Source organism: Macadamia integrifolia, chromosome 9 (genome assembly GCF_013358625.1).
Source record: "Macadamia integrifolia cultivar HAES 741 chromosome 9, SCU_Mint_v3, whole genome shotgun sequence".
NCBI lineage: Eukaryota > Viridiplantae > Streptophyta > Magnoliopsida > Proteales > Proteaceae > Macadamia > Macadamia integrifolia.
In genome coordinates, this window is record NC_056565.1 from 20,034,265 (window position 1) to 20,057,536 (window position 23,272).

Consider the following 23,272-nt stretch of genomic DNA (forward strand, 5'->3'; position numbering starts at 1 on the left):
AAAGTAGATGACCTTCCAAATCTTATCAAAAGATCAAGATTTGGAAGTTTATCTATGGACTTTCCTTTCCATCCATATATGGTTGATGGTAGCACATAATGCAAGCTTTCCTTTGGTGTCACAAATGGAAGTACAAGCAATTGTCATATCAATCCAAAGCCATTCTCTACTTAGAGGCAGCACTCTTCTACTAGTAGGCCAGCAGCATCTAAGGATCCTCTTCCAGATGGTAGCTGGAAATGAGCAAGAAAAAAAAGAGACGGTCAACATCTTCAATACCATTCCAGTAGAGACAGCAAGTGGGAGGGACATTGATATGCCGGTAGATGAGAAAATATTGGGTTGGAAGGCAATTTGATAATGCTCGTCAAACAGTGAAGCTTCAATGAAGGATGTGACCATCGAAATAGATGATTTTACGCCAGAGGGCGAGGGGGCTTTTTAGAACGAATGAAATCCCAAGTAGAGGCTATGGTGAATAGGCCAAAGGAGGAGGGGAATCAAAAGATTTTATCAGTTCTACCATCGTGTCTCGGAGGGATAGGAGGGAGGAAGGACCAAAGATCAGCCAGGGGAGGGGAAAAGGAAGAAGAGGCCTAGACACCATCAGAGAGGATGGTATCAAAATTGGCCAATTTAGAAAGGCCAGAGGTGTAGACAGTCCTAGGACTGACGAGGGACAGGAGGACACATGACGGGTGCCAAGGGTCAAGCCAGAGAGAAGTAGCGGACCCATTGCTTGATCTAGATACAACATGTTGTTTCTTGCTCTGTGATGTAACCAAATTATCACCCACAAATGTGCAATAGCCAGAAGTAGATCGTCTGTCAGAGATGGATCTAGCCCAATCAGCATTAGAATAACCTTTTATCCTCAAGGATTGTTCTGGGCATATAAGAGTCCTTTTCTTGGAGAGGACTTCAAGTATTTTAGGATGCAGAACACAACATCCAAGTGCCCACTCTTGGGAGCATGCACAAATTAGCTCACTACTCCCATTGCTTAAATAATATATGGGCGAGCTAGAGACAGATATATTAGCTTCCCCACTACCCTCTGGTATTTTTCTGCATCAACAAGAGAGGAACCACAGTCTTCTCCTAACTTGTGATTCTGCTCAATAGGAGAAGTTGCCGGTTTACACCCCAACATCTTGTTTCCTTTAACAAATCTTAACACAAATTTTCTTTGGCAAATATTAATTCCCTACTTAGACCTTAACAATTCAATCCCCAAGAAGTATTTCAAGTGTCCTAGGTCTTTGATCTCAAATTGTTTGGCTAAGTAGGCTTTCAACCTAGATATCTCATCATTGTCATCTCCAGTCACCATGATATCATCAACATAGACAATCAACACAGTGATGGTACCATTATCTCTCCGGGTAAATAATGTGTGATCTGCTTGACTCTGAGAATACCCATTCTTCAAGATGGCCTGCCTGAACCTCTCAAACCAACCCTTTGGTGATTGCTTGAGACCATATAGAGCCTTTTATAGGAGACACACCTTACCATCAGCTGCTAGAAATTTGAAGCTAGGAGGGGGCTGCATATACACTTCCTCCTCTAAGTCACCATGGAGGAAGGGATTCTTCACATCTAACTGATATAAGAGCCAATTTCTGTTTGCCGCAACAGATAAAAATTATAGAGTTATGTTTGGTCACAAGAGCAAAGGTCTCCTAATCAAGGTTTAAGATCTCTCTCTCTCGCCTTTCATCTCGTTGATCCAAGAAAAAGAGATTTGGCAAGATCTCTCTGAAATCATGTATTTCTTCCCGGTCGACTTGGTGATTGGTCTTGGTGGCCATATGGTCTTTGTAGCTCTGAAACTTGGTATTTACCCTATTTTAGGCATTCTAAACACAATGAAAACATCAATTTTTAAAAAATCAAACCTAAAATGGCACTTCAACTTTGTACCCTAGGCTAGTATACTCTATTCCATAGTCCATATTCCACAATCAACACAAGACACAACATAATCATAAGAACTTAAAAGACATCATAGATAATTACTTAATTGTTTAACAATTAACATTGATGAGTGATGAGTCATATTCACATACATTGAAAATTAAAGTAACTCTAAATGTGGATGAGGAGGAAATATTCCCTACTTTTTAAGCTTCAATGAGTGTAAGAATGGAGATCCTCAAGTAGCTCCAAAATCCTTGCTCCTTAGTGTTTTTCCTTCAAAAAAGTAGAGAGAAGTGAGATATAGGTGAGATATTGGCGAGATTTGGCGAGATAGAGGCAAGACCTCGAGATCTCGGTCGAGTTTTTGTACAATTATAACTCGTCATACATCTCGTGTCGCATTTTTGAAAAAGAGAGATATAAGTGAGATCTCGGTCGAGATCTTAAAACATGCTCCTGATAATCAATTCCATGACCTGACTATACCCTTTGGCCACCAATCTTGCCTTGTACCTCTCAATAGCACCATTTGATCGGTATTTGATTATACAAATCCACCTACATCCAACTCTTCCATTGGGAAGATCGACCAGTTTCCAAGTGCTATTTTTCTCAAGGGCCATTATTTCCTTAGACATGGCTTGCTTCCATTTGGGGTCTGGCATAGCCTCAATGACAGTTTTAGGGATGGAAGCAGAAGAAAGAACAGCTGTAAAGGCAACACCTATAGGAGAGAGAGCATCACAGGAAACAAACTAGGCGATAGGATTAGTACAAGCTCTTTCACCCTTTCGAACAGCAATAGGGAGGTCTAACTCAGAAGGAAAAAAATGTTACCTGATCGAGGAGGATGAAACTCAGGATGTGGATCCAAGCAGGACTCTTGGCAAGCCTTCTTTGTCTTTTTGTGTACACAATATCAGGTGCCTTCTCTGTACAAGGTCAACCAATATCAACAATATCCACAGTGTCAACATCATCCATCTCTTTATGTTCCCCATTATCAAAGGAGAAAGGAGTAAGAGGCAAGGGAGTAAGAAATGGAATAGCATCAGCAACCTTTTCACTTGCACTCCCATTCTCCTTTGAAGAGGATGCTGATGAGAAGCAAAGAAAGGCATAGACTCAAGAAAGGTGACATCTTTGGAAAGAAATCGCCTACAATAGGAAGGGTGATAACACTTGTAGCCTTTGGTAGTAGAAGAATACCCAAGGAAGAGGCATTTGAGAGCCTTGGGATTGAGTTTAGTGCAGGAGGATTTGTCAACATACACATAACAAATGCAACCAAACACCCGGGGAGGAAGAGAAAAAGCAGAAGATTGAGGAGACGAGTAAAACGTGGTTTTGGGACCCAAGGATTTTGGTAGGCATGAGATTGATAAGAAACGCAGCAGTAAGGATCCCCCCATCCCTCCCGGTCACAGAGGAAGGGATGATACCATTGTTTGGTCTCCGTCTAGCTTGGGGCGGTTCTCATCGGCTTCCGCCTAGGATCTCATCCGTCTCAAAGCCCCTCTCTTTCTGGAGAAATATTATCTGGATCAAAGGCCACATTCCCTGCCACAGCTTCACTGTGTGGCGAGCCCTCTCCAGCTGCCTCCCCACACAATCTCTTTCTCCGCCACTGGCACATCCAAGTCCCCCAGGCTTACTGCCTCTGATGGAATGGTATGGACGATGTAGATCATCTCTTCTTCTCCTGTCCCTTCTCTAAAATCTGGAAAAGAATTCTTAGTAAATGTTGGCCTGCTAGTAGTCCTAGCCTTCCTTTGAGTAGAGAATTGATATGGATCGACATGACATTCAGAGGGCATAAGATTTGTTACATAGCTGGGAAGCTCGCCTTTTGCATGGCGATCACTCTTATCTGGATGGAGCGTAATCTGTGCAGATGGACTCCAACTCTCGATCCTTAGATCAGATTTGGAAAGCCATTTACTTTGATGTTAGCTCTAAGCTTGGGTGCCTCCCCCACCGTACTATTGCTGACACCCCAAGGAACAGGCTTATTGTTGTTTCCTGTGGCCTCCCTCTTACTACCATTAGTATTCCCCCATGTAATGTATCCTCCTGGTGTGGGCCCCTGCCCTGTAATCTGTAGCTGGCTATTGTAGCTGGTCTCCCCCCTCTTTCTCTCCTCCCCTCTTGTATTTTTTCCTCTGTGGTAATGAATTTATTTATTCATAAAAAGAAAAAAAAGGAATAGCTTCAGACAAAAAAGTTTTAGGAACATGCATACCAAATAGAAGGCTTCTACTAACTTCTAACAAATGACGATTTTTCCTCTCAGCTACCCCATTTTGTTAGGGTGAGTCAACACACGCAAGCTGATGGATAATAGCATTGTCAGTGAAAAAATCTTTGACCACCATATATGTACTCCTCCCCTTTATCAGACCGGATAATTTTGATCCTAGTTTCAAAGGGTGTAGACCATTTTATAAAAAGATTTTGAAGGCATCATAAACCTCACTGTTCTGTTTCATAAGAATGGTCCAAGTGCAACGAGAGAAATCATCAGCAAATGAAACAAAGCAACGATGGCCAAATAAGGAAGTAGTACGACAAGGTCTTCAGACATTAGAATGCACAATGTGAAAGGGAGCAACAGATCTATTACCATAATAGGGATAAGATGAATAGAAACGTTTAACAAAAGTAAATGGTTCACAATGAAATACATGAGAAGAAGAAAAATGTGTAAATAAATGGGGTAACTATTTCCTCATAACAACAAAAGAGGGATGCCAAAGCATCACAGAATCCATAGAACTACTATCACTACGACCACATGCATAGGGCTGTGGTGTAGTAAGAAAAAGATAATTGCAGCTCAAGGCGGTAAAGTCCGCTCTCCTCACGTCCACTACCAATAATCCTTTTCATTACCAAATCCTGAAAAAGACAGTGGGAAGGGAAAAATGTGATATAATAAGTCCAAGAATTAGTCAAAGTACTCACGAACGAAAGGTTCAAGGTAAGGTTAGGGACATGAACTAATTTAAGTGAAATAGAAGTAATGGGAATACTACCTTTTTCGGAAACAGAGGAGAGGGTACTATCAACCACACGAACCTTATCCTTACTAGAACAAATGAAGTAAGAATCATAATAATGGGATATGCCAATCATATGGTCAGTGGCACTAGAGTCAATAATCCATGATGGAGTTGTGGAAGGTGCAGTGTGACATGCATAGTAGAAGGTAAGGCATCCTGTGAGGTAGATAAACTATCAAGCTGAGACATGAACTGGCGAGGCACTGCAATATCATCCCTAGAGAAGGAGTTGGTATCTTCCTGTGAACTATCAAGCCTCTTGTGGCCACCACCACATGTGCCAGTAGATCCACCACGTACTAGGACGGTCATGAAGCACCCCAGGTTTCCCACAATGATCACACTTTCGGGATCTATCCTCCCTTGGCCTCGGACGCCTCACGCCATTCTCTGTGAGCGATAGAAGAAAGAGCAGATTGCTCAAGTGGAGGAGCAAAATCCATAGCACCTCTTTTGGTCTCCTCACTCAATAGGTAGCTACACACCTCATCAAGGGATGGAAGGGGTGACCAGCCCAAAATCTGTATTCGGATTTGCTCATAATTCGAATTCAACCCTCGTAGTAAGATCAGAACTCGCTCATTTTCAATGGATTTGTAGACCTTGGCTTTGTCTTTGGGATTAGACAACTGAAGGTCTTGATAATGATTATACTCCTCCCGGAGTCCTACAATAGTATCGTAATAGTCAGAGATAGTCTTGTTTCCCTGCCTCATAGAGAGAACCTACTGAAGAAATTGGTAGGCCTTAACAGAGTAACCCACTATGTCATAGGTGTTAGAAAGACTATCCCAAATATCGTTGGCAGTTTCCTTTCGAATAAATCTTCTACCGATCTCAGGTTTCATAGAAAAGAGGAGCCAAGACATAGTGGAATTCACAGTTTCCCATTTATGATATTCTGGTTTAGAGATAGCGGGAGCCTTTATAGTCCTATTAATATATCCAAGTTTCCCTCGACTCCTCAAGGATAACTTCACAGAGTGTGACCAATCCAAATAGTTGGTGTTACCAACTTGACAAGGGAAATCCGAGTGTTAGGGTTGTCAAAGACAATCTGGTTGAGATTGGTACTAATCGGCCCACCAGATGTAGCTTCCAAAGGTTCAGTGAGATCAGACATGATGGGTGGATACTCTTAAACAACTACAGTTGGAGATTAAAAGCAAAGGGCAACACAATACCCAAATATTGTCTCTCAAACCAATAAAAAAAATTCCAGTAAGGTAAAAAACCATGAAACTTGAGATAAAACCAGTCAAATTCACTATTAATTATAGTACTTCATTCTAATCTCACACATACGCATCATAAGATAGAATACAGTTAAAAAAAAAACCCAAGAGCATATTATTAGTCATTTCAAACCATATATGCGAAAAAAGGGTTATGTTGATACTTGGCAGCAAGCAAAGATTTGAGTTGTGTTCCAACAGCATAAATCTCAAACCACAGCTTAAGATGGCCAAACAAAGGGCCTTGGGTAACACTTACATACCTATCCCCATCCCCAACACTTGCTTGAGGAGAGAGAAGCTCGAAAGTGGAGCTGGCAATAATGTTGGACAGGGTATGAAAGGTTGGTTTTAAGATCCAATAGGTCCTTGTAGTGCTTCAATCTCCCTCCAAGAGTCTTCAAAATGTTTCTAAAGCTCCATTAGGTCACCTTGTTGAATTTCTTTACATAATATAGCCTCTATTGGACCCCTCTGTTTTCTAGGGTTCCAAAAGAGACTCAAAGAATGAGGAAGCCGTTTTTTTTTTGGTGAATAAAGGGGGAGGAAGCCGTAAGGGACAAAGCCTCGGGGAAGGTAGCTATAACAAAGGGCAGATAATGGGTGGTTATGATGGTGGAGGGGATACCCTGGGACACTATAATGAGTATGTTCCTTAGGGTGTTGCGGACCTGACAACGATGAAGACTACCAATCTTAGTACTGAACTCAAAGTAGATGGAATTCCAAATCTTATCAAAGGATTTAAAGTTGGACGTCCATCTACATAGGTTGCGTTCCATCCAAACATAGGAAATCATGGCACCAAAAGCAAGTTTTCTGATAGAATCACAAATAAACGATCCTCCAAAAGTCATGTCCACCTAGATCCATTCTTTAGAAAGAGGAAGAAAAGTTCTACTAGAAGGCCAGTAGGAACGAAACACCCTCTTCCAGATCGAGGAGAAAGGGCAAGAGAGGAAAAAATGGTCAACATCTTCAATGCTTATATAGTAAAGACAACAAGCAGGGGGAACGTGAATGTGCGGTAAATCAAGAAAGATTGGGTGGGGAGACAATAGGTGAGGGCCCGCCAGGCAGTGAAGCTATATCGAGAGATGTGGCCTTTGAACCAAACGGTATTGCGCCAACACACGAGGGGACTTTTGGAGTGAATAAACTCCTAGGCAAATGCAGAGGAAAACAATCCCAGGGGGAAGGAAGCTAGATGATTGTCTCTCCCACGATGTCCAGGAGGGATAGGATGGAGAGTAAACCTGAGATCAGCAGGGGGAGGGGGAGGGGGAGGGGGAGGGGGAGCGGGGGGTCCCATCTGGACAGGGAGAGAATGGTATCGATATTGGCAAATCTGCTCAATCCAGAAGAATAGATGGTTATGGGGAAAACGGGGAAAATAGGATACCTGAAGGATGCCAGGGGTCCAACCAAAAAAAGATGGAGCAACCATCCGCAATAGAATAGGAAATCGCCCTAAGGGCAGTGGTTCTGAGAATGAGGATTTTACGAAAAATCCAAGAAACATCAGAGTGGCTGACAGACGAGAGCGAGTCCTTCTTAAGAAGATAGGAATAGAATGAAGAAACCCAAATACTGTTATGTTTGGAGATGATTTTCTGGATGAGCTTTAGGATGCCAATAATGTTGACATCAGTGGTTTTTCTCAAACCAATACCTCCTTCTGATTTGGGGCTATAGACCTAAGACCAAGGCAAGGGATTAAGGAATCTAGAAGATTCTACACCTTTCCAAAGGGAGGAGCAGAGGAGAGACTCAATGGCTTTAGAGGTGGCAGATGGAAGGATAAAGATGCCGGACCAATAGAGTTACATGGATTAAAGGACAGATTTGATGAGGACTAGCCTACCAGCATAGGAGAGGAGTTTGCCTTTTCAAAGCTAAAGCTTTTTCCTTATAAGATCCAGGAGAGGGGAGCAATGGTGGGAGGAAAGTCTGGAGGTGATCAGAGGAAGCCCTAAGATATTTGACAGGGAGAGAACCAAGAGAAAACCCAGAGAGGGCAAAGAGCTAGTCTTTGCAAACATTAGAGACTCCCGAGATAAGGATGTTAGATTTAAGGAGATTGATGCTAAGCCCATAAAGGGATTCGAAGAGGCGAAGGGCAGGCAGGATGGAGGAGATAGAGGAGTGGTCAGCCTTAGAGAAGACCATGAGGTCATTGGCCAAAGCAAGGGTGAGAAGGAAGCCTTTGCATTTGGGGATAGGAGAGATGAGATGGGGATCAGTGGAGCATTGGATGGATCGAGAAGGACTTCAAGGGCTAAAGATAAGAGGAAAGGAGACAGAAGGCACCCTTGCCGAATGCCAACAGAGGGGGAGAAGAAGCCGGGAGGGCTACCATTGACCAAGACTGAGAAGTGGGGGAAGAGATATAAGAGTGGATCCAGTACATGAAATCTACAGAGATGAAATCGTTGTGAATCGAGTCAAATGCTTTATGGATATCAATCTTGAGAAAAGCAGTAGAGGAATGAGATTTCCTACCAAATCCATTGACAATTTCATGGCAAAGGATGATGTTGTCAGCAATACTTCTACCAGCTATGAAAGCTGGTTGTTTAGGGCAAACAAGCGATTCAATAACTGTTTGGATGCAGTTAGCCAAAATTTTGGCAATGAATTTGTAAAGATTACAGGGGGAGATGGGACAAAAGTAAGACATGGTCTGGGCTCCCTCATTCTTGGGGATGAGGCAAAGAAAAGTGTAGTTGCCACTGGAGATTTAGGAAGGGTTGAGGAAGAAACTATGGATGGCTAGGATGAGATCATTTCTGATCATATCCCAAGAAGCAGAAAAGCCCATGCTGAAGCCATCAGGGCCAGGGGCTCTATTGGACTTATGGGGAAGAATAGCAGCAAGGATCTTTTCATCAGAAGGGATGGCAAGAAGGAAGGGTTTGAGATGATCACGAATGAATTTATTGAGGGAATCATTTGGAAAAGGGGAGGGGAGGTAAGGGGATGGTGGAAAAGATTTGAGAAATAGGATACAACTTCAGCTTCGATATCCTCAGGCGAAGTCAACTCTATCCCAGAGGAGGACAGGAGTTTAGTGATGGAGTTGACATGGTCCTAGCTCTAAGGGATCAGTAGAAATAAGCTGAGTTTGAGTCAACAAGCTCGAGCCATTTGATTCTGGATTTTTGCCTAAAAAACATTCTTCTTAAGGAAGAAGAGCTGAGAGCTCCAAGGCCACTTGCTTTTCCTCAGCAGCAAAGACAAGATTCTGGAGGTCATCTTGAATCCTAGATTGGATGTTGTTAAGCCTTGCTTGGTAGGAGACGATCCTTTCATTGATGTTCCTAAAAGTGTTGGCATTCTGGCTTTTGAGAGCAGCTTTGACATTTCTGAGCTTTCTGGCAAAGGAGAGGAGGGTGAAAGAGGGGGAGTGAACTAGGATGTTCCAAACGGCTCGGACAAGGGCGAGGAAGTCATTATGGGAGGCCCACATGTTAAGAAATTTAAAGGGCTTGGGGCCAAAGGAGATAGGAGGGTGGACAACAAGAGAGAGGGGGGAGTGGTCAGAGACACTCGGGAGATCGAAGGAGGCATAAGAGGGGAAAGAGTGAAGCCAAGAGGTCATTTAAACCCAGATCATCAATATAGTCATTGAAGACATCAACAAAGGTCGGATCAATGGGAGTTCCACCTGTTTTTCATGGGAGCTCTTACGACATTGAAATCACCCCTATTCCCCAAGGGAGCCCGTTAAAAATGAGGAGAGAGAACGAAGGTTAGACTACAAAGCAAGTTTATCCAGAGCCAGGTTATAAGCATAGACAACAGAGAAGGAACAGGAGGGAAGGCTAGAAAGAGAGGAGATGGAAAGGTGGATGAATTGGGAGGAGAATGCGGTGGAAGAAATCTGAAGCATGGGGGGGTACTAGATGATCCAAATGCGACCATTGGGTGAGTGAGAGTAGTTCGAAATGAAAGACCAATAGGGGCCTATGGAAGCGTAGATGCGAGGGGCATCGTGCTTAAGGACTCAGGTCTCTAAGAGGCAGCAAAGGGCTTCTTAATAGGAGCGGATCTGTGAACGGATGGGGCATTCTTAGCATAGGAATTTAAACCCCAAACATTCCAAATATCTAAGGAATCATTTAGAACCATAGTTGTCATGGTGCCAAGGTGAACCAAAGCGCTGGAGGGCTGTCTAAGCACTTCGGTGAGAAGGTGCTGCCTTAAGGCGAACAAGGCAGCCAAGTGTTATTTTTTATTTTTCCTATTTTCTATCATTTTTAGTAAGCTACATATACCTTGTATCATTAAAAATCAACATAAGCCACATCAAGTCATTTAAAATCAACATTTAGCTACTTCAAAACATAAAAAATAACACTAATTCACATTAAGTCACAAAACCAACATTTAGAGAAATGCTTTTGTTCTATAATAAATTCGACTGGTCAAATGATTTTATTTTTACATGAGAATTTTTGTATTAGGTAACACAAAACCAACTTTCCAACAAGTCTAAGATTACTTAAACCAAAGTTGTAATGTTGCAGTCAAACTTATTTTAAAGTGCACGAATGTTGTTAAAATCTTCATAATGAAAACAATTTTATGGATATCAAAATAAAAGATTATTTTACCGGACTTTTGGTTTTTAGTAATGTTTTATATTGATAGGAATTATAAAATTTTCATAATTGAGACAAACCCCAGCATTTAAAAGTTGAAAATCGCCCCTATAACCAAAACTCAATTTTTGTTATTGGACTGGGTGGTTGACTTTTTATCCATTTGGAATTTTATTTTTAAACTATTTTTATTGGATTCAAATAGGGGGTATTTGTTTATTTATAAATAATATCTTTAGTAAATAAAATAACAAATACATTTACTTAAATGATATTTGGCATAAATAAGTGCCAAAACATAAGGCGACATGCAGTGCAATAAGGCGATTGTCACCTAGGCCCCAGGCAAACTGCCTGCTCACCAAGTCATCATCTTGGCGATGCCTTGACAACTATGTTTGGAACATCTGGGGGATGGCTTCAGGAGCTCTTTGGAGCTACGGAGTTTGGCAAGCACGGATTTAGGCTTTGGTCGGCAGTGGTATTCTTTTAGGGGGGGAAGGCCAGATATGGAGGAAGAGGCTTTGTGTATTTAGAGAGAGAGAGATGGATCTAGAAGTAGACTTTGACTTGGAGGAGGGAACATCAGAGGAGCCAGTGTGGAGGTAGGGGTGCTGATGCTAGCTAAAGGTTCAGAGGCACTAGCAGGAACCAAGTTGAGCAGAGGCCTAATAGAGGCCAAAGTAGTGCAAGATGGGGAACCCCGAGATCACTAATAGTATAGTTTGGAGGCAGCCCAAGGGTCGTAGATATGAGGAGGCAGAATGCCATGCTCGAGCATCAGAGAGGAACTGACGGGCTTGAGGTTATCGGCAAGAAGATGCAGGTCGGTGATGATGTTTACCCAAGCGTTAGGGGTGGTAGCAGAGAGCTGACAATCTTGCTAATGAGAACCAAGGGGTGGTCGCTGAAGTTTGTTGGCAGTTGAAGTGGAAAAAGGGAAATCACCTACGAAGGCAGGAGAGACAAGGGCCTCTGAACCAGGTGGAAGGCTAGGGGGTATCGCAAGAAGGAGCCAGGGCCAGTAAAGGATTACAAAGCTAGCATAAGGACAAGGGTACCAGAAGTGTAGCCTACAGAGGCCCAGACAGTGGAGTTGCAGGATGGTGAGTCGATGCTGATGCACTTAGGGGCGACAAAAACCTAGCCTACGGAGGCCCAAATGGGGGAGTTACAGGCATGCGAGGACATAGTGTCCTCAGAGGCAGCGGAAGCATGGCCTAATGCGGCCCAAATGTTAGAGACACAAGACGACGAGGCAGAGCTGACACCCTCAAGGGCCACCCAAAGAGAACTTATCGAGTGAAGGAGACAAAGGAGCTTGGGTAGAGATTTCTGGCAAAGGCAGGTGATGGGTAAGGTATGAAAAGAGGTTCGGGTTAAACCCGGGAGGGTGAAAGCTTTGGTGGGTTTTAGGGATCGGGTTAAAAGGTTGAGCAGAGGTGGGTTGGGTTGTGGGCCAAGGTGGTAGAAGAGAGGGAGGAGAGCCCAGCGGAGGGTGGGCTAAAGGGGGAAGAGTGAGCCTAAAGGGGGATAGCATGGAGTGTACTAGAGAAGATTCCAACAGGGTGTTGGAGCGATGAAAGGAGGGGAGAGGAAGAGGGGGTAAGTTGGTGGGGCAGAAGAGTCATAAGGGATCGCTATAGAAGAAGAAGAAGAAGAAGAAGAAGAGGGTAAAGGCATAGGGTTAGGAATGGGTGTGGGAGGGATAAGGTAAGAGAGAAAGAGCTAACAACGAGGGGCGGCTACTGATCAGGAGATGTAATAGTGAAGCAAAGTGAGTGCTCAAAACTTACATTGCACAGAGGCAGGCTGGGCGAAGGAAGTAGCAGGGCTGAGGGCTCGAGGAAGGTAAGAACCATCAGACAAAGAGGGGGAGTCAACATCAGTCAAAGAAACGTTAGAGTCAGACACAGAGGAGGGATTAGACAGAATAGAGAAGCGGTTGAAACCATCAGTCAAAGAAAAGGGGACCAACGGTCCAAGAGATGACGGACAGACAATGGGAGAGCTTTCGTTTTCACAAGGGAGGGGACTGACCATACTGCTTCGGTTCTGACGAACTTTCTGGCACTGCTTTCTACCCAGAGGGGGTCAAAGACGAGACTGGATTGGTTCAGAGTGGAAGGGATCCACTTATATTGAATGATTTGAGAGAACCCAAAGCCATCTTTGTTATGGATGGCAAGTTGGCAACAGAGGAAGGAGGTGTGGCGTCTGTAGAGATTTCAATACGGGCAAAAGCCAGACAATCTTTGGGTGTGAGTACGGTGATTAGAATATAGGGGCTTTCCAATAATAGAGCCGATTATACTGAGACCTTGAGCACCCCAGTAATGAAGGGAAGATTAGGCAATGATATCCAAACATGGATGGTTTTGAAGTCGACCTTATAGAGGGAGAGGTTTTTATTCCATTGTATGAGCAAAATTTATTTTTTACCAATTAACCATGGACCACCTTCAAGGGCATAATTCTTGTCATCCTCATAAGAGAAATTGAAGATAAGACCATTATCCAGAAGGAACATTTGCAGCATACCAGTAGATCGCCATTGCCGAGACAAAGAGGCTTTGATAATAGGGAAAGGTGGTATACTACCTCGGAAATGGCCTAAGAGATAGTTGCTCCATTTAGCAATTTCAGAATCGAGCAAGCCATCAAGGTGGTAACCCATAAGGGAATCGTTGTGGAGGGTGGGTTGGACGAAGGAAAGGGATAACCAGCATAAGAAGGATGGGTGTTAGGATTAGCTACAGATTTCTAGGATTTCTAAGGGATAGGGGCAGGGGAAGATAGAGGAGGAGGATCCGAGTAGGAAGAGGGAGGGGAGGGGAGAGGGGAGAGGGGAGGGGAGGAGGAGGGAACATCAACATGAGAGGAGGGGCCAGAGGAGGGAAGGGGAAGGAGGGAGGATCCGGTGGTGGGAACCATCGAAGGGGAAGGTCATGGGAGGCTTAAGGAGGGGAGGTTCAACATGTCAGAGGTTTCAGGAATCAGTGTTGAAGCCTGGCTCTTTTATCTCATTCAATCAAAATCAAATCACTCCGTAATAGAGCATCTAAAAGCCTCTATTGCACATGTCCATGCCACCTCTCGTGAGAGGAAGAAGCCCTAGTCGACTCCCAAACTCTTTGTAGCTTTGATACCAAGTTGGAAGTTGAGAAGATTAAGATTAGTGATGTAAGAGAAAGAGAGAAGAGAGGAAGAGAGGAAGAGAGGAAGAGAGGAAGAGAGGAGAAAGAGAGAAGAGGAGAGGAGAAAGAGAGAGATGAGGGAAAATCGTGAGGGAACTCTTGGCTCTTCTCACCTATATTAGTTTCAAACTAAAATCTTTAGGAAATTACATATTCCTCCCTAAGGGAGGTGAAAGAGAAAAAAGGAAATAAAAATTAGGACAACTTAACATAAAGATAGTTCATAAAGTACCCATATTACATACATTTTAATAGAGCCTCCTTCAAATTTAGGCTAGAAACCTAAAACCAATTGGTTGGGTGGAGGAATTTGGAGGTATCACCTCCTTTCCAAAGGAAGGAACAAAGTAGGGATTCAATATCCTTGATGATTGATTTTGGGAGGACAAAGATGCCGGACCAAGCTTCAGTAAATGGTACCTAGCTGCAAATTTGTGTCTAACCTGGAGTTGAACCTTATGAACTTAGGAAGCATCATTGGTCATCCTTTCCTGCTCTTCGTTTGTCTCGACGTCCATCCTTGTTTTCCTTTGTTTATTTTGATATTTGGGATCCTTGCTGTATCAAAAATTTTAGGTTTTTCTTATTTTGTCACCTTTGTGGATGATCACTCCTGTTTAACTTGGATATATTTGTTGAAAGATCATTTAGAGTTTGTTTGTTTTTAACGATTTTTATAATGAGTCATGTTCTTTCTATTTTTACATACTTAGCCTTTCTTCAGTTCTTCAACACATAGCTCTATGTGTTCCCTAAAGGCTAAAATAAGGGTTACACTCACATGATACCAAGCCACGCCTTCACCCTCACCCCCTTTACAAGTTTCCATAATTATCCTCTTCCCACAGGAAACTTTACATGGCGAGGATGAGAAGATTCGCCAACAGACTGGGGCAGCAGCATCACACGGCATCTTGGAGTGAACACTAATCTACAAAGGCAAGGGTCTATGGAAGTTGCAGAGTAGGAACTCAATAGGATGTTTAGAATTAGCCCATTATGAATATAGGCTTGAACATGACAAACATTTTCATGCCCATATCGTATCACATTCTCTCTCTTCCAATCATCCTAGATAGGAAAAGCAAAGCCAAAGCACAAGGTCGGTGGAACCCACAAATGGAGAGAGAACGACTTTTCTGATGGTGGAGACCATCTGACTAGTGTTGTAGAAAGAAATCTTTTCAACAATCATTCCTAATGGGCAAAATTGAAATTGCATAGCTATTGTTGGGATCGAATTATGGCATGCCAACGAACTCTATGGACGGTGGTCCCTCCAGCAAACTCTGTAAAGCTCAAGTTCTGGTTCATCGTTAACCGCTTCTTTAGGTTGGCGGTGGTAGATCAGGGAATGGTGGTGGAGCATGGGTTGGAAAATCTTGCCCCAACTCCCAAGATCGCCCCCCCCCATCACCCTTCTTCTTCCATTCTCTCTATTCTCTCTCTGCAATTAGTTTCTCCTCTGATTGATTGCTCTCCCAATGGTGATCATACCGATGCCTGCAATCACGAATGAACAGAGATGGTAATGTGGCTGGGAGATTTTGGATGGCGATCCAAGGTAAGGCCTCAATGATGGTGGGAGAGAGACTGTGTCAGAGATATGAGAAGAAAGAAAGAAAGAAAGAAAGTGAAGAGACTTGGGTGAGTTTCATTGGACTCGGTAAAATCCCATTTATGAATCGGACAAACTCGGACCAAGTCTGGTCATTTTTTATATTTGACGAGTCACCATGGCTCTTGACCAGATTCGATATTATTTTACTCAACTCATGCGACTTGCCCAAGTCAAAACCTGGTTTCCCAACTGTTGCAATATGTACCAGTAGGGGGAGTGTCCCTATCGTGGTTTCCTTTATTTCTTCATGTCTTGAATTGTTAGTAGGAGTTAGGAGGAGTTAGTTGTCAGTTTCCTAGTCTAAGTAAGTTTCCTGTTTAGACAAGGTTTAGTTTCCTATTCAGATTACAACTGCATTTACGACTTTCTAAATAAAGGCACAACCCACAATAGAACTCTACAGTCTGAGTCTACCGTGGGTTCAGCAACTTCTCCATCATCTTTCTCTCTCTCTGTCTTCTTTTCTTCTTCCTCTACTGGTCCTGGTTTGTTAAACAAAGCTTCCATAACACCAACTATGATATTAACTAGTACTTCTGATAGTGAACCTTTCATTTTATCCAATTCATTAATATACTTGATTATCTTATGGCTGGAAACTGTCACATCCTGACAAATATGAAGTTATCCTATAAATCATTGAGAAGTTATTCTCAGCAAGATCTTCCAAATAAGAAAGGTATGGAAAATGTCTGACCTTCAATCTGACTCTTCCATCATTTATAGCCCTTTGAGTAGCTGCTAGCACATCATCATAGAAATATTTCCTTATTTCTCTAGAATGAGGAATGTTATTTAACCGAGTAGGGATTCCTTTCCAACTATCCTGGCACTGGCAGAAACTTTGCAAAATAAGTTACATCGCAGATTCATTTTCTAAAAATTCCTGTATGGGATTAAAAATCACACAGAGAGCATGATCGTTCAATTCAAATACCTCTCTAGAAGACACCAAATTTGAGCTGCTATTGTTTTCACGGACTGGTATCCCTAATAGCAAAAAGAAACAATATCAAAGTTTGACAGTATGGAAGTTAAAGTCTATAAAAAAAAAAGTTAGGGCCACTAAAATGCCTCTTAGATTCTACTTAATTTTGTCTAAACTAGAAATGAACTTGCATGAAAAATGCTGGTTGAAATTAGCACAATAAATCCCTATTAATAAGTTAATATAAAAGAAGAAATTGCGGAAGAAAGAAGTGTACATCCATGCATATTGTAGGAAAGGTAGCTGGCATGGAGTTATACATAATAATGACATGCCAGCATGAAAATTAAGAAAATGCATGTTCTATCAAAGGGATTCCCAGGTATAAATTGTAAAGACAATATAAGCTGCACAGTATAAGGTTAAGAAATGTCAACCAAAAAAATACAGCAATGCCAGGTTTTAATTAGATGGCCGGTTAGTTAGATGTCAGAGCCTGGTTGCCAGCCATATCATATCACTTGAAGCAAATTGAGAGCTTTATGTGTGGATTTAGAAACCTAAGTGTTTGCATCTCATGTGAGTCCAGTTATAAAGCAAATTGAGAGCTTTCTGTGTGGATTTAGAAACCTAAGTGTTTGCATCTCATGTGAGTCCAGTCAGCCACTGTAGATCAAAAGAACACAACACCCCTTAGGATGTTATGAACTTTGAGTTTGGTGAATAGGGCTCCAAACAAAGATTAAACAATGAATTTATCATATACCAGAGTTAAAAACTCTCACCTGTTTGATGTCTAACACATGATGCATATAATGCATAATTCTCAGAAAAAAATGAAAAAAGAACCCTAAAATGAAAAATTACAAGGATGTTGCCCATTCTTTAAAGTTTAAAGTATTCCTTAGAATCTAATGGGAGAGCCCTCTGTAAATGCTTGGTTATGAGTAAGAAAGATGAGTTACATACCTACCAGTGTCACCAGAAATTTGAAACTGCAAGTTAAGGCTTGTTATAAACATGGAAGAGTTACATTATACAGACATTATATGCAATCATCATCATCATTTGCCCCTCCCAACTGTATCACATTTGCATGCACTCATACACACAGATGATAAAGAAAGCAAGCAGGAAAAAAAAATGTGATTGAAAACAACACCACAAAATGAGAAAATTAAACTTATGTTGAATTATATAGAGCATCTCATAAATTTTGCAAATAGTAATGCTCTACAACTTTTAATGAATGAAGTCCTTCAGAGGAAAACCTGATTAGTCAGCCAGATGTGGAATAAAAATGGCATGTGCTTCCAATTCTTGAAGCACTCACCTAAATTTTCCGCCTTTAGTTTATCCTTCTGGACTTGCAGTAGCAGAGAGTCTATTTCCTCAAAAACTACTACTTTTGGACGGTTTCCGTCAATCTGTTTTTTAAATGTTTTGAAAGTATGAGTCATTTTACAGCAACATATGGTAAATGGGTAAAAGAAAATCATCCTTCATATAAGTAAAAGCACACGGACCTTAGTCAATATGTCGACATATGTTGACAAGATAGCTTCAGCATTTTCTTTGTAAGTTTCTAGCCGTGATTTCACCTGGCCAAAGGGGGCAAAAAGTCAGAGCACCAAGAACTTATCTTCTGCCTTTTTTATGAGCGGTGAGTTTAATAAATCAGGCTAGATGGCCTGAAAGTTGGAAAAAACAAAATGAACTATCAGAAGATGAATATAGCTTACTAAATCATCAAATAATGTGTACAGATAGATCTACAGCTATAACTTACTGCTACAGCCTGAACACATAAGTGTTTCATTCCTGCAGTATCTTATTCCAGGGAAACAATTTGAAGAAATCCGGTACTTATTTTTGTTACTTCACACAAAACATAAGTTGAACAGTGAATTCATTCTCTTGTATAAGCTTTAGAACGACTGCCTTTGTCCCTAAATAATACAGTAAGCTCTCAAATAATGAATACAAATAGTTCTCTCAGAGAACCTACTTGGCTCTTGTTAGAAGTCTATCGAGAGAAAGGAGGAGTCCAGCGCAAGTTGCAGACTCCTCCCTTGGGTTTCCCGAGTCCTATACTCCTATTAGGATTGTGGGTTTGGGTTTTCCTAGTCATATTAGGACTATGGGTTTTTCAAACCCTATTAAAACTGTCCTAGTCCTATTAGGACTGAATATAATTAGAAATTAGCAATTAGTATTAGTTTCCTATTTTGTTCTATTTTGTTCTTTCCTATTCCTAACAAGACTTGTAATAGCTATTCTATTTAATGAATGAAGGAGGGCAGCCCCAATCTAATCAATTGGGACTCCCTTTGCTCCACAATCACAGCTCTCTCTCTCTCTCTCTCTCTCTCTCTTTACATGGTGATATACCATATAACAGTGGACCGATCAATGTTCAAGTGGTCGTTCCCGAGGCCGCTGGGACCAGGGCAGGTAGGTCGAACCCGATCCCACAACCACCTGACCTCTCCTAGGATCTTGAGGGACTTGAGCGGGATTATTTGGTTGCTTGACCCTCAAGACACTAAACCATGGGGCTGGCTGAGGTAGAGTTAGCCGTTAGAGAATTTCTACTATGGTTAGGTTAACGGTTTCGATTCTCGACCTGGGTCGAGTTAGCCATTGGAGGATTACTACCATGGTTAAGTTAACGGTTTCGATTCCCAACCTGGGTCAAGTTAGCTGTTATAATCAGTCACGAAAAGGAAAGATTCCCCTTATAAGGAGAAGACACGTGCCCATGACCCTCGACCAATAGGGGGACCTGTGTGCTCAATATAAGGCGAAAAGGGCTAGAGAAGAAGGTAAGCTCTCATTCCCACTGAACATTTGTGCAATATCTCTTCACCAACACTAACTTCTCTATCGGAGCCTGGTTCCGGAGTCTCCTCTGGGACAATTTCTGACCTGTGTTCTGCAGGTTAACAAGTGGCGGAAACGTGCAGTAACAATGGCGCCGTCTATGGGAATCCTTACGATAAGCCATCCTTAAGTTTGGTGAGATTGAAAGAATGACAAAAACCACTAGAACTTATTCAAAGAAAGGACAGCTCACAGTGTCCTATCCACCGGGAAATCATGGAGAAGCAGTAGGAGAGGTCGAGCAGGACTGGCCGTCGATGATGTTCTAAATGCCTCTGTACCAGTTCATTCAGTTCCTGAAGTAGTACCACCCGCTCCCGTGACAGTAGAGCAGTTTGGCATTCTTCAGAAGCAGGTTCAGGACCTAGTCCGTTTGGTCCACGAAACTTCAAGAAATTTCGGGAAGCGACCACATACCGACCAACCTGGTCAACATGGTGGTATGAGGGGAACTTCTGAAAAGACGCGGCTAACTTATCCAGCTCTACAGAAGAGAGCCCGAGTCGTGAAGATCATTTTGACCACCCCAGCGAAGTGCAGTCCCCGTTAAGGCACGAAAGGAATGAAGGAGCTGATCATAGCAGCTACGTTAATCAGCCTCAAAGAGATAGACCTCAAAGGGAGGGACCGGGACGTTCTCCCCACAGGAAGGAAACCGCCAAGTGCACTAGGCCCAGATGTAGGGCCGAAGTCAGGCGACCCAACCCAGAACAACCCCCGTATGATTAGGGTGACCAACCAGAGGACACCCTTGGAGCGACAGCTCAGGGAGTTGCAAGCGAAGGCGGAGAAGATGGAGAAGGGCGATGAAGAAAAGGAGTTTGAAGACCTCGAGAAGTTTGGCGAAAGTCCACTGTCCAAGGAGATCATGCGGATCCCACTGCCAGAGAGTTTTAAATTGCCTACATTTCAACTTTATAGCGGAACAAAGGATCCTTGGGTGCGCCTCCATGCGTATCATTCGATCATGACCATTCAGGGGGCTACTGAAGCGGTCTTGTGCAGGGTATTCCCGACATCTCTCCAAGGCTTGGCCATGACCTGGTTCTCATGTTTGGAGCTAGGGTCTATCCGCGACTTCAAACAGTTGAGTAGGAAGTTCCTGGACTACTTCGTGGGGAGCAAGGGACGCCATAAAACCTCATCAAACCTTATGGACGTAAAGCAACAGCCAGGTGAGACTCTCCGGCAATTCATAAGAACGTTCAATTTGGAAAAATTGGAGGTCAGGGACCTCGATCCGACTACAGAGTTCTTGGCCTTAAAGAGTGGGATTCAGGAGGAACGCTTGAAGTTCTCCCTCTCCAAATCTGAACCTGTTGCTGCCGAAAATCCGTATGAGCTGATCCTGCACAAGCACCGAAGGCAGAGGCCCGGAGGTATCTCCGGGATTAGTCCTCCGATGCCCAAGTTAGAGATCGGCAGAACAGTTTTTTACAGGAGTAATGGTGTGGGTCTAATTTCTTACCTCTCCCTTCCTCCCCCGCTCTCTTCTATAGTGCATGGGGCTTAGGGTTTCCTTTTCGAAGTCCCCCTCAGGTCCGCCTTTTCCCTTTCCGAGTCCTACTCGGATACGTCCTATTCCCTTCGGTTGGGGAATATTCTCTTCACGTGGTTAGAGTCTTTGCAGCCTCTATCAGGTGAGCGGCACATGTCCTTCCCTTGGATACCACTTGTTCTTACCTGACTGGGCAATTAGTTTGGCCGCATCAGCAACCCCCTTACTTCCACTAGGAGGCTCTTCCTATGGGAGTAATCATGTCTTTCGTCATTTCCTTTCCCATCCATGTATCGCCTAGGCGTTATTCTTTTGGCCTCGGCTTTCGTGCCGCCCGCGACCAAGACGTTCGGTTAGGCACACTCAGCCCTTGCCTAAGCCCCCAACCGAGGTGTGACCTTTAGTCAGGTCAGCTTGGCCTTAACCGGAGCTCCCAATCGAGGTGGGGACCTTCCGTAAGGTCAGCTCAGCCTTAGCCAGAGCTCCCAACTGAGGTGGACCCTCGGTCAGGTCAGCTCGGCCTTAACCAGAGCCCCAATCGAGGTGGGGCCCTTTGGTCAGGTCAGCCCAGCATTTTCCTGAGCCCCCAACTGAGGTGGTGTCATCCAGTCAGGTCAGCTCGGCCTTAGCCCGAGCTCCCAACCGAGGTGGTGACCCTCGGTCAGGTCAGCTCGGCTTTAACCGGAGCTCCCAACCGAGGTGGTGACCCTCGATCAGGTCAGCTTAGCTTTAGCCTGAGCTCCCAACCGAGGTGGTGTCCTTCGGTCAAGTCTGCTCAGCTTTAGCCGGAGCTCCCAATCGAGGTGGGGACCTTCGGTCAGGTCTGCTCAGCCTTAGCCAGAGCTCCCGAGATGGGGACCTTTGGTCAGCTCTGCTCGTTTTTAGCCGGAGCTCCCAACAGAGGTAGTGTCCTTCGGTCAGGTCTGCTCGGCCTTAGCCAAAGCTCCCAACCGAGGTGGGGACCTTCGGTCTGGTCTACTTGGCCTTAGCCAGAGCTCCCAACCGAGGTGGTGTCATCCGATCAGGTCAGCTCAGCCTTAGCCGGAGCTCCCAACCGAGGTGGTGACCCTCGATCAGGTCAGCTCGGCTTTAGCCTGAGCTCCCAACTTAGGTGGTGTCCTTCGGTCAGGTCTGCTCGGCCTTAGCCGGAGCCCCCAACCGAGGTAAGGACCTTCGGTTCGGTCTACTCGGCCTTAGCCAGAGCTCCCAACCGAGGTGGGGACCTTCGGTCAGGTCTGCTCGGCCTTAGCAGGAGCTCCCAACCAAGGTGGGGACTTTCGGTCAGGTCTGCTCGGCTTTAGCCGGAGCTCACAACCGAGGTGGTGTCCTTCGGTCAGGTCAGGTCAGCTTTAGCCGGAGCTCCAAACCAAGGTGGTGACCCTCGATCAAGTCAGCTCGGCTTTAGCTGGAGCTCCCAACTGAGGTGGTGACCCTCGATCAAGTTAGCTCGGCTTTAGCCTGAGCTCCTAACCGAGGTGGTGTCCTTCAATCAGGTCAGCTCGGCCTTAGCTGGAGCCCCCAACCGAGGTAAAGACCTTCGGTTAGGTCTACTCAGCCTTAGCCAAAGCTCCCAACCGAGGTGGGGACCTTCGGTCAGGTTTGCTCGGCCTTAGCAGGAGCTCCCAACCAAGGTGGGGACTTTCGGTCAGGTCTGCTCGGCTTTAGCCGGAGCTCACAACCGAGGTGGTGTCCTTCGGTCAGGTCAGCTCAGCTTTAGCCGGAGCTCCCAACCGAGGTGGTGACCCTCGATCAAGTCAGCTCGGCTTTAGCCGGAGCTCCCAACTGAGGTGGTGACCCTCGATCAAGTTAGCTCGGCTTTAGCGTGAGCTCCCAACTGAGGTGGTGTCCTTCGGTCAGGTCTGCTCGGCCTTAATCGGAGCTCCCAACCGAGGTGGGGACCTTCGGTCAGGTCTGGTCGGCTTTAGCCGGAGCTCCCAACCGAGGTGGTGTCCTTCAATCAGGTCTGCTCGGCTTTAGCAGGAGCTCCCAACCGAGGTGGGGACCTTAGGTCAGGTCTGCTTGGCCTTAGCCGGAGCCCCAAACCGAGGTAAGGACCTTCGGTCGGGTCTGTTCGGCCTTAGCCTGAGCTCTAACCGAGGTGGGGACCTTTGGTCAGGTCTGCTCGGCTTTAGCCGGAGCTCACAACCGAGGTGGTGTCCTTCGGTCAGGTCTGCTCGGCCATAGCCTGAGCCCCAACCGAGGTGGGGACCTTTGGTCAGGTCTGCTCAGCCTTAGCCGGAGCCCCCAACCGAGGTAAGGACCTTCGGTCAGGTCTGCTCGGCCTTAGCTAGAGCTCCCAACCGAGGTGGGGACCTTCGGTC

The 23,272-nt window shown here is 44.4% G+C and overlaps 1 protein-coding gene across 5 annotated transcripts in view; it reads right to left on the bottom strand.

Moving 5' to 3' along the window:
- LOC122089371 (adenylate kinase 5, chloroplastic) overlaps window positions 1–23,272 on the bottom strand; it is a 129,751-nt gene that overhangs the window by 19,076 nt on the left and 87,403 nt on the right. For all 5 annotated transcript variants that reach the window (XR_006143317.1, XR_006143316.1, XM_042659044.1 and 2 more), the window contains exons 5-8: window positions 18,097–18,171; window positions 17,904–17,997; window positions 16,580–16,632; window positions 16,340–16,474 (exon numbers count right to left, since the gene is read on the bottom strand). Coding sequence is in view for 3 of the 5 variants with exons in the window: in XM_042659044.1 (XP_042514978.1) it covers window positions 16,340–16,474; window positions 16,580–16,632; window positions 17,904–17,997; window positions 18,097–18,171 (357 nt within the window). In the remaining 2 variants the exon portion in view is untranslated. The remainder of the gene's footprint in view (window positions 1–16,339; window positions 16,475–16,579; window positions 16,633–17,903; window positions 17,998–18,096; window positions 18,172–23,272) is intronic.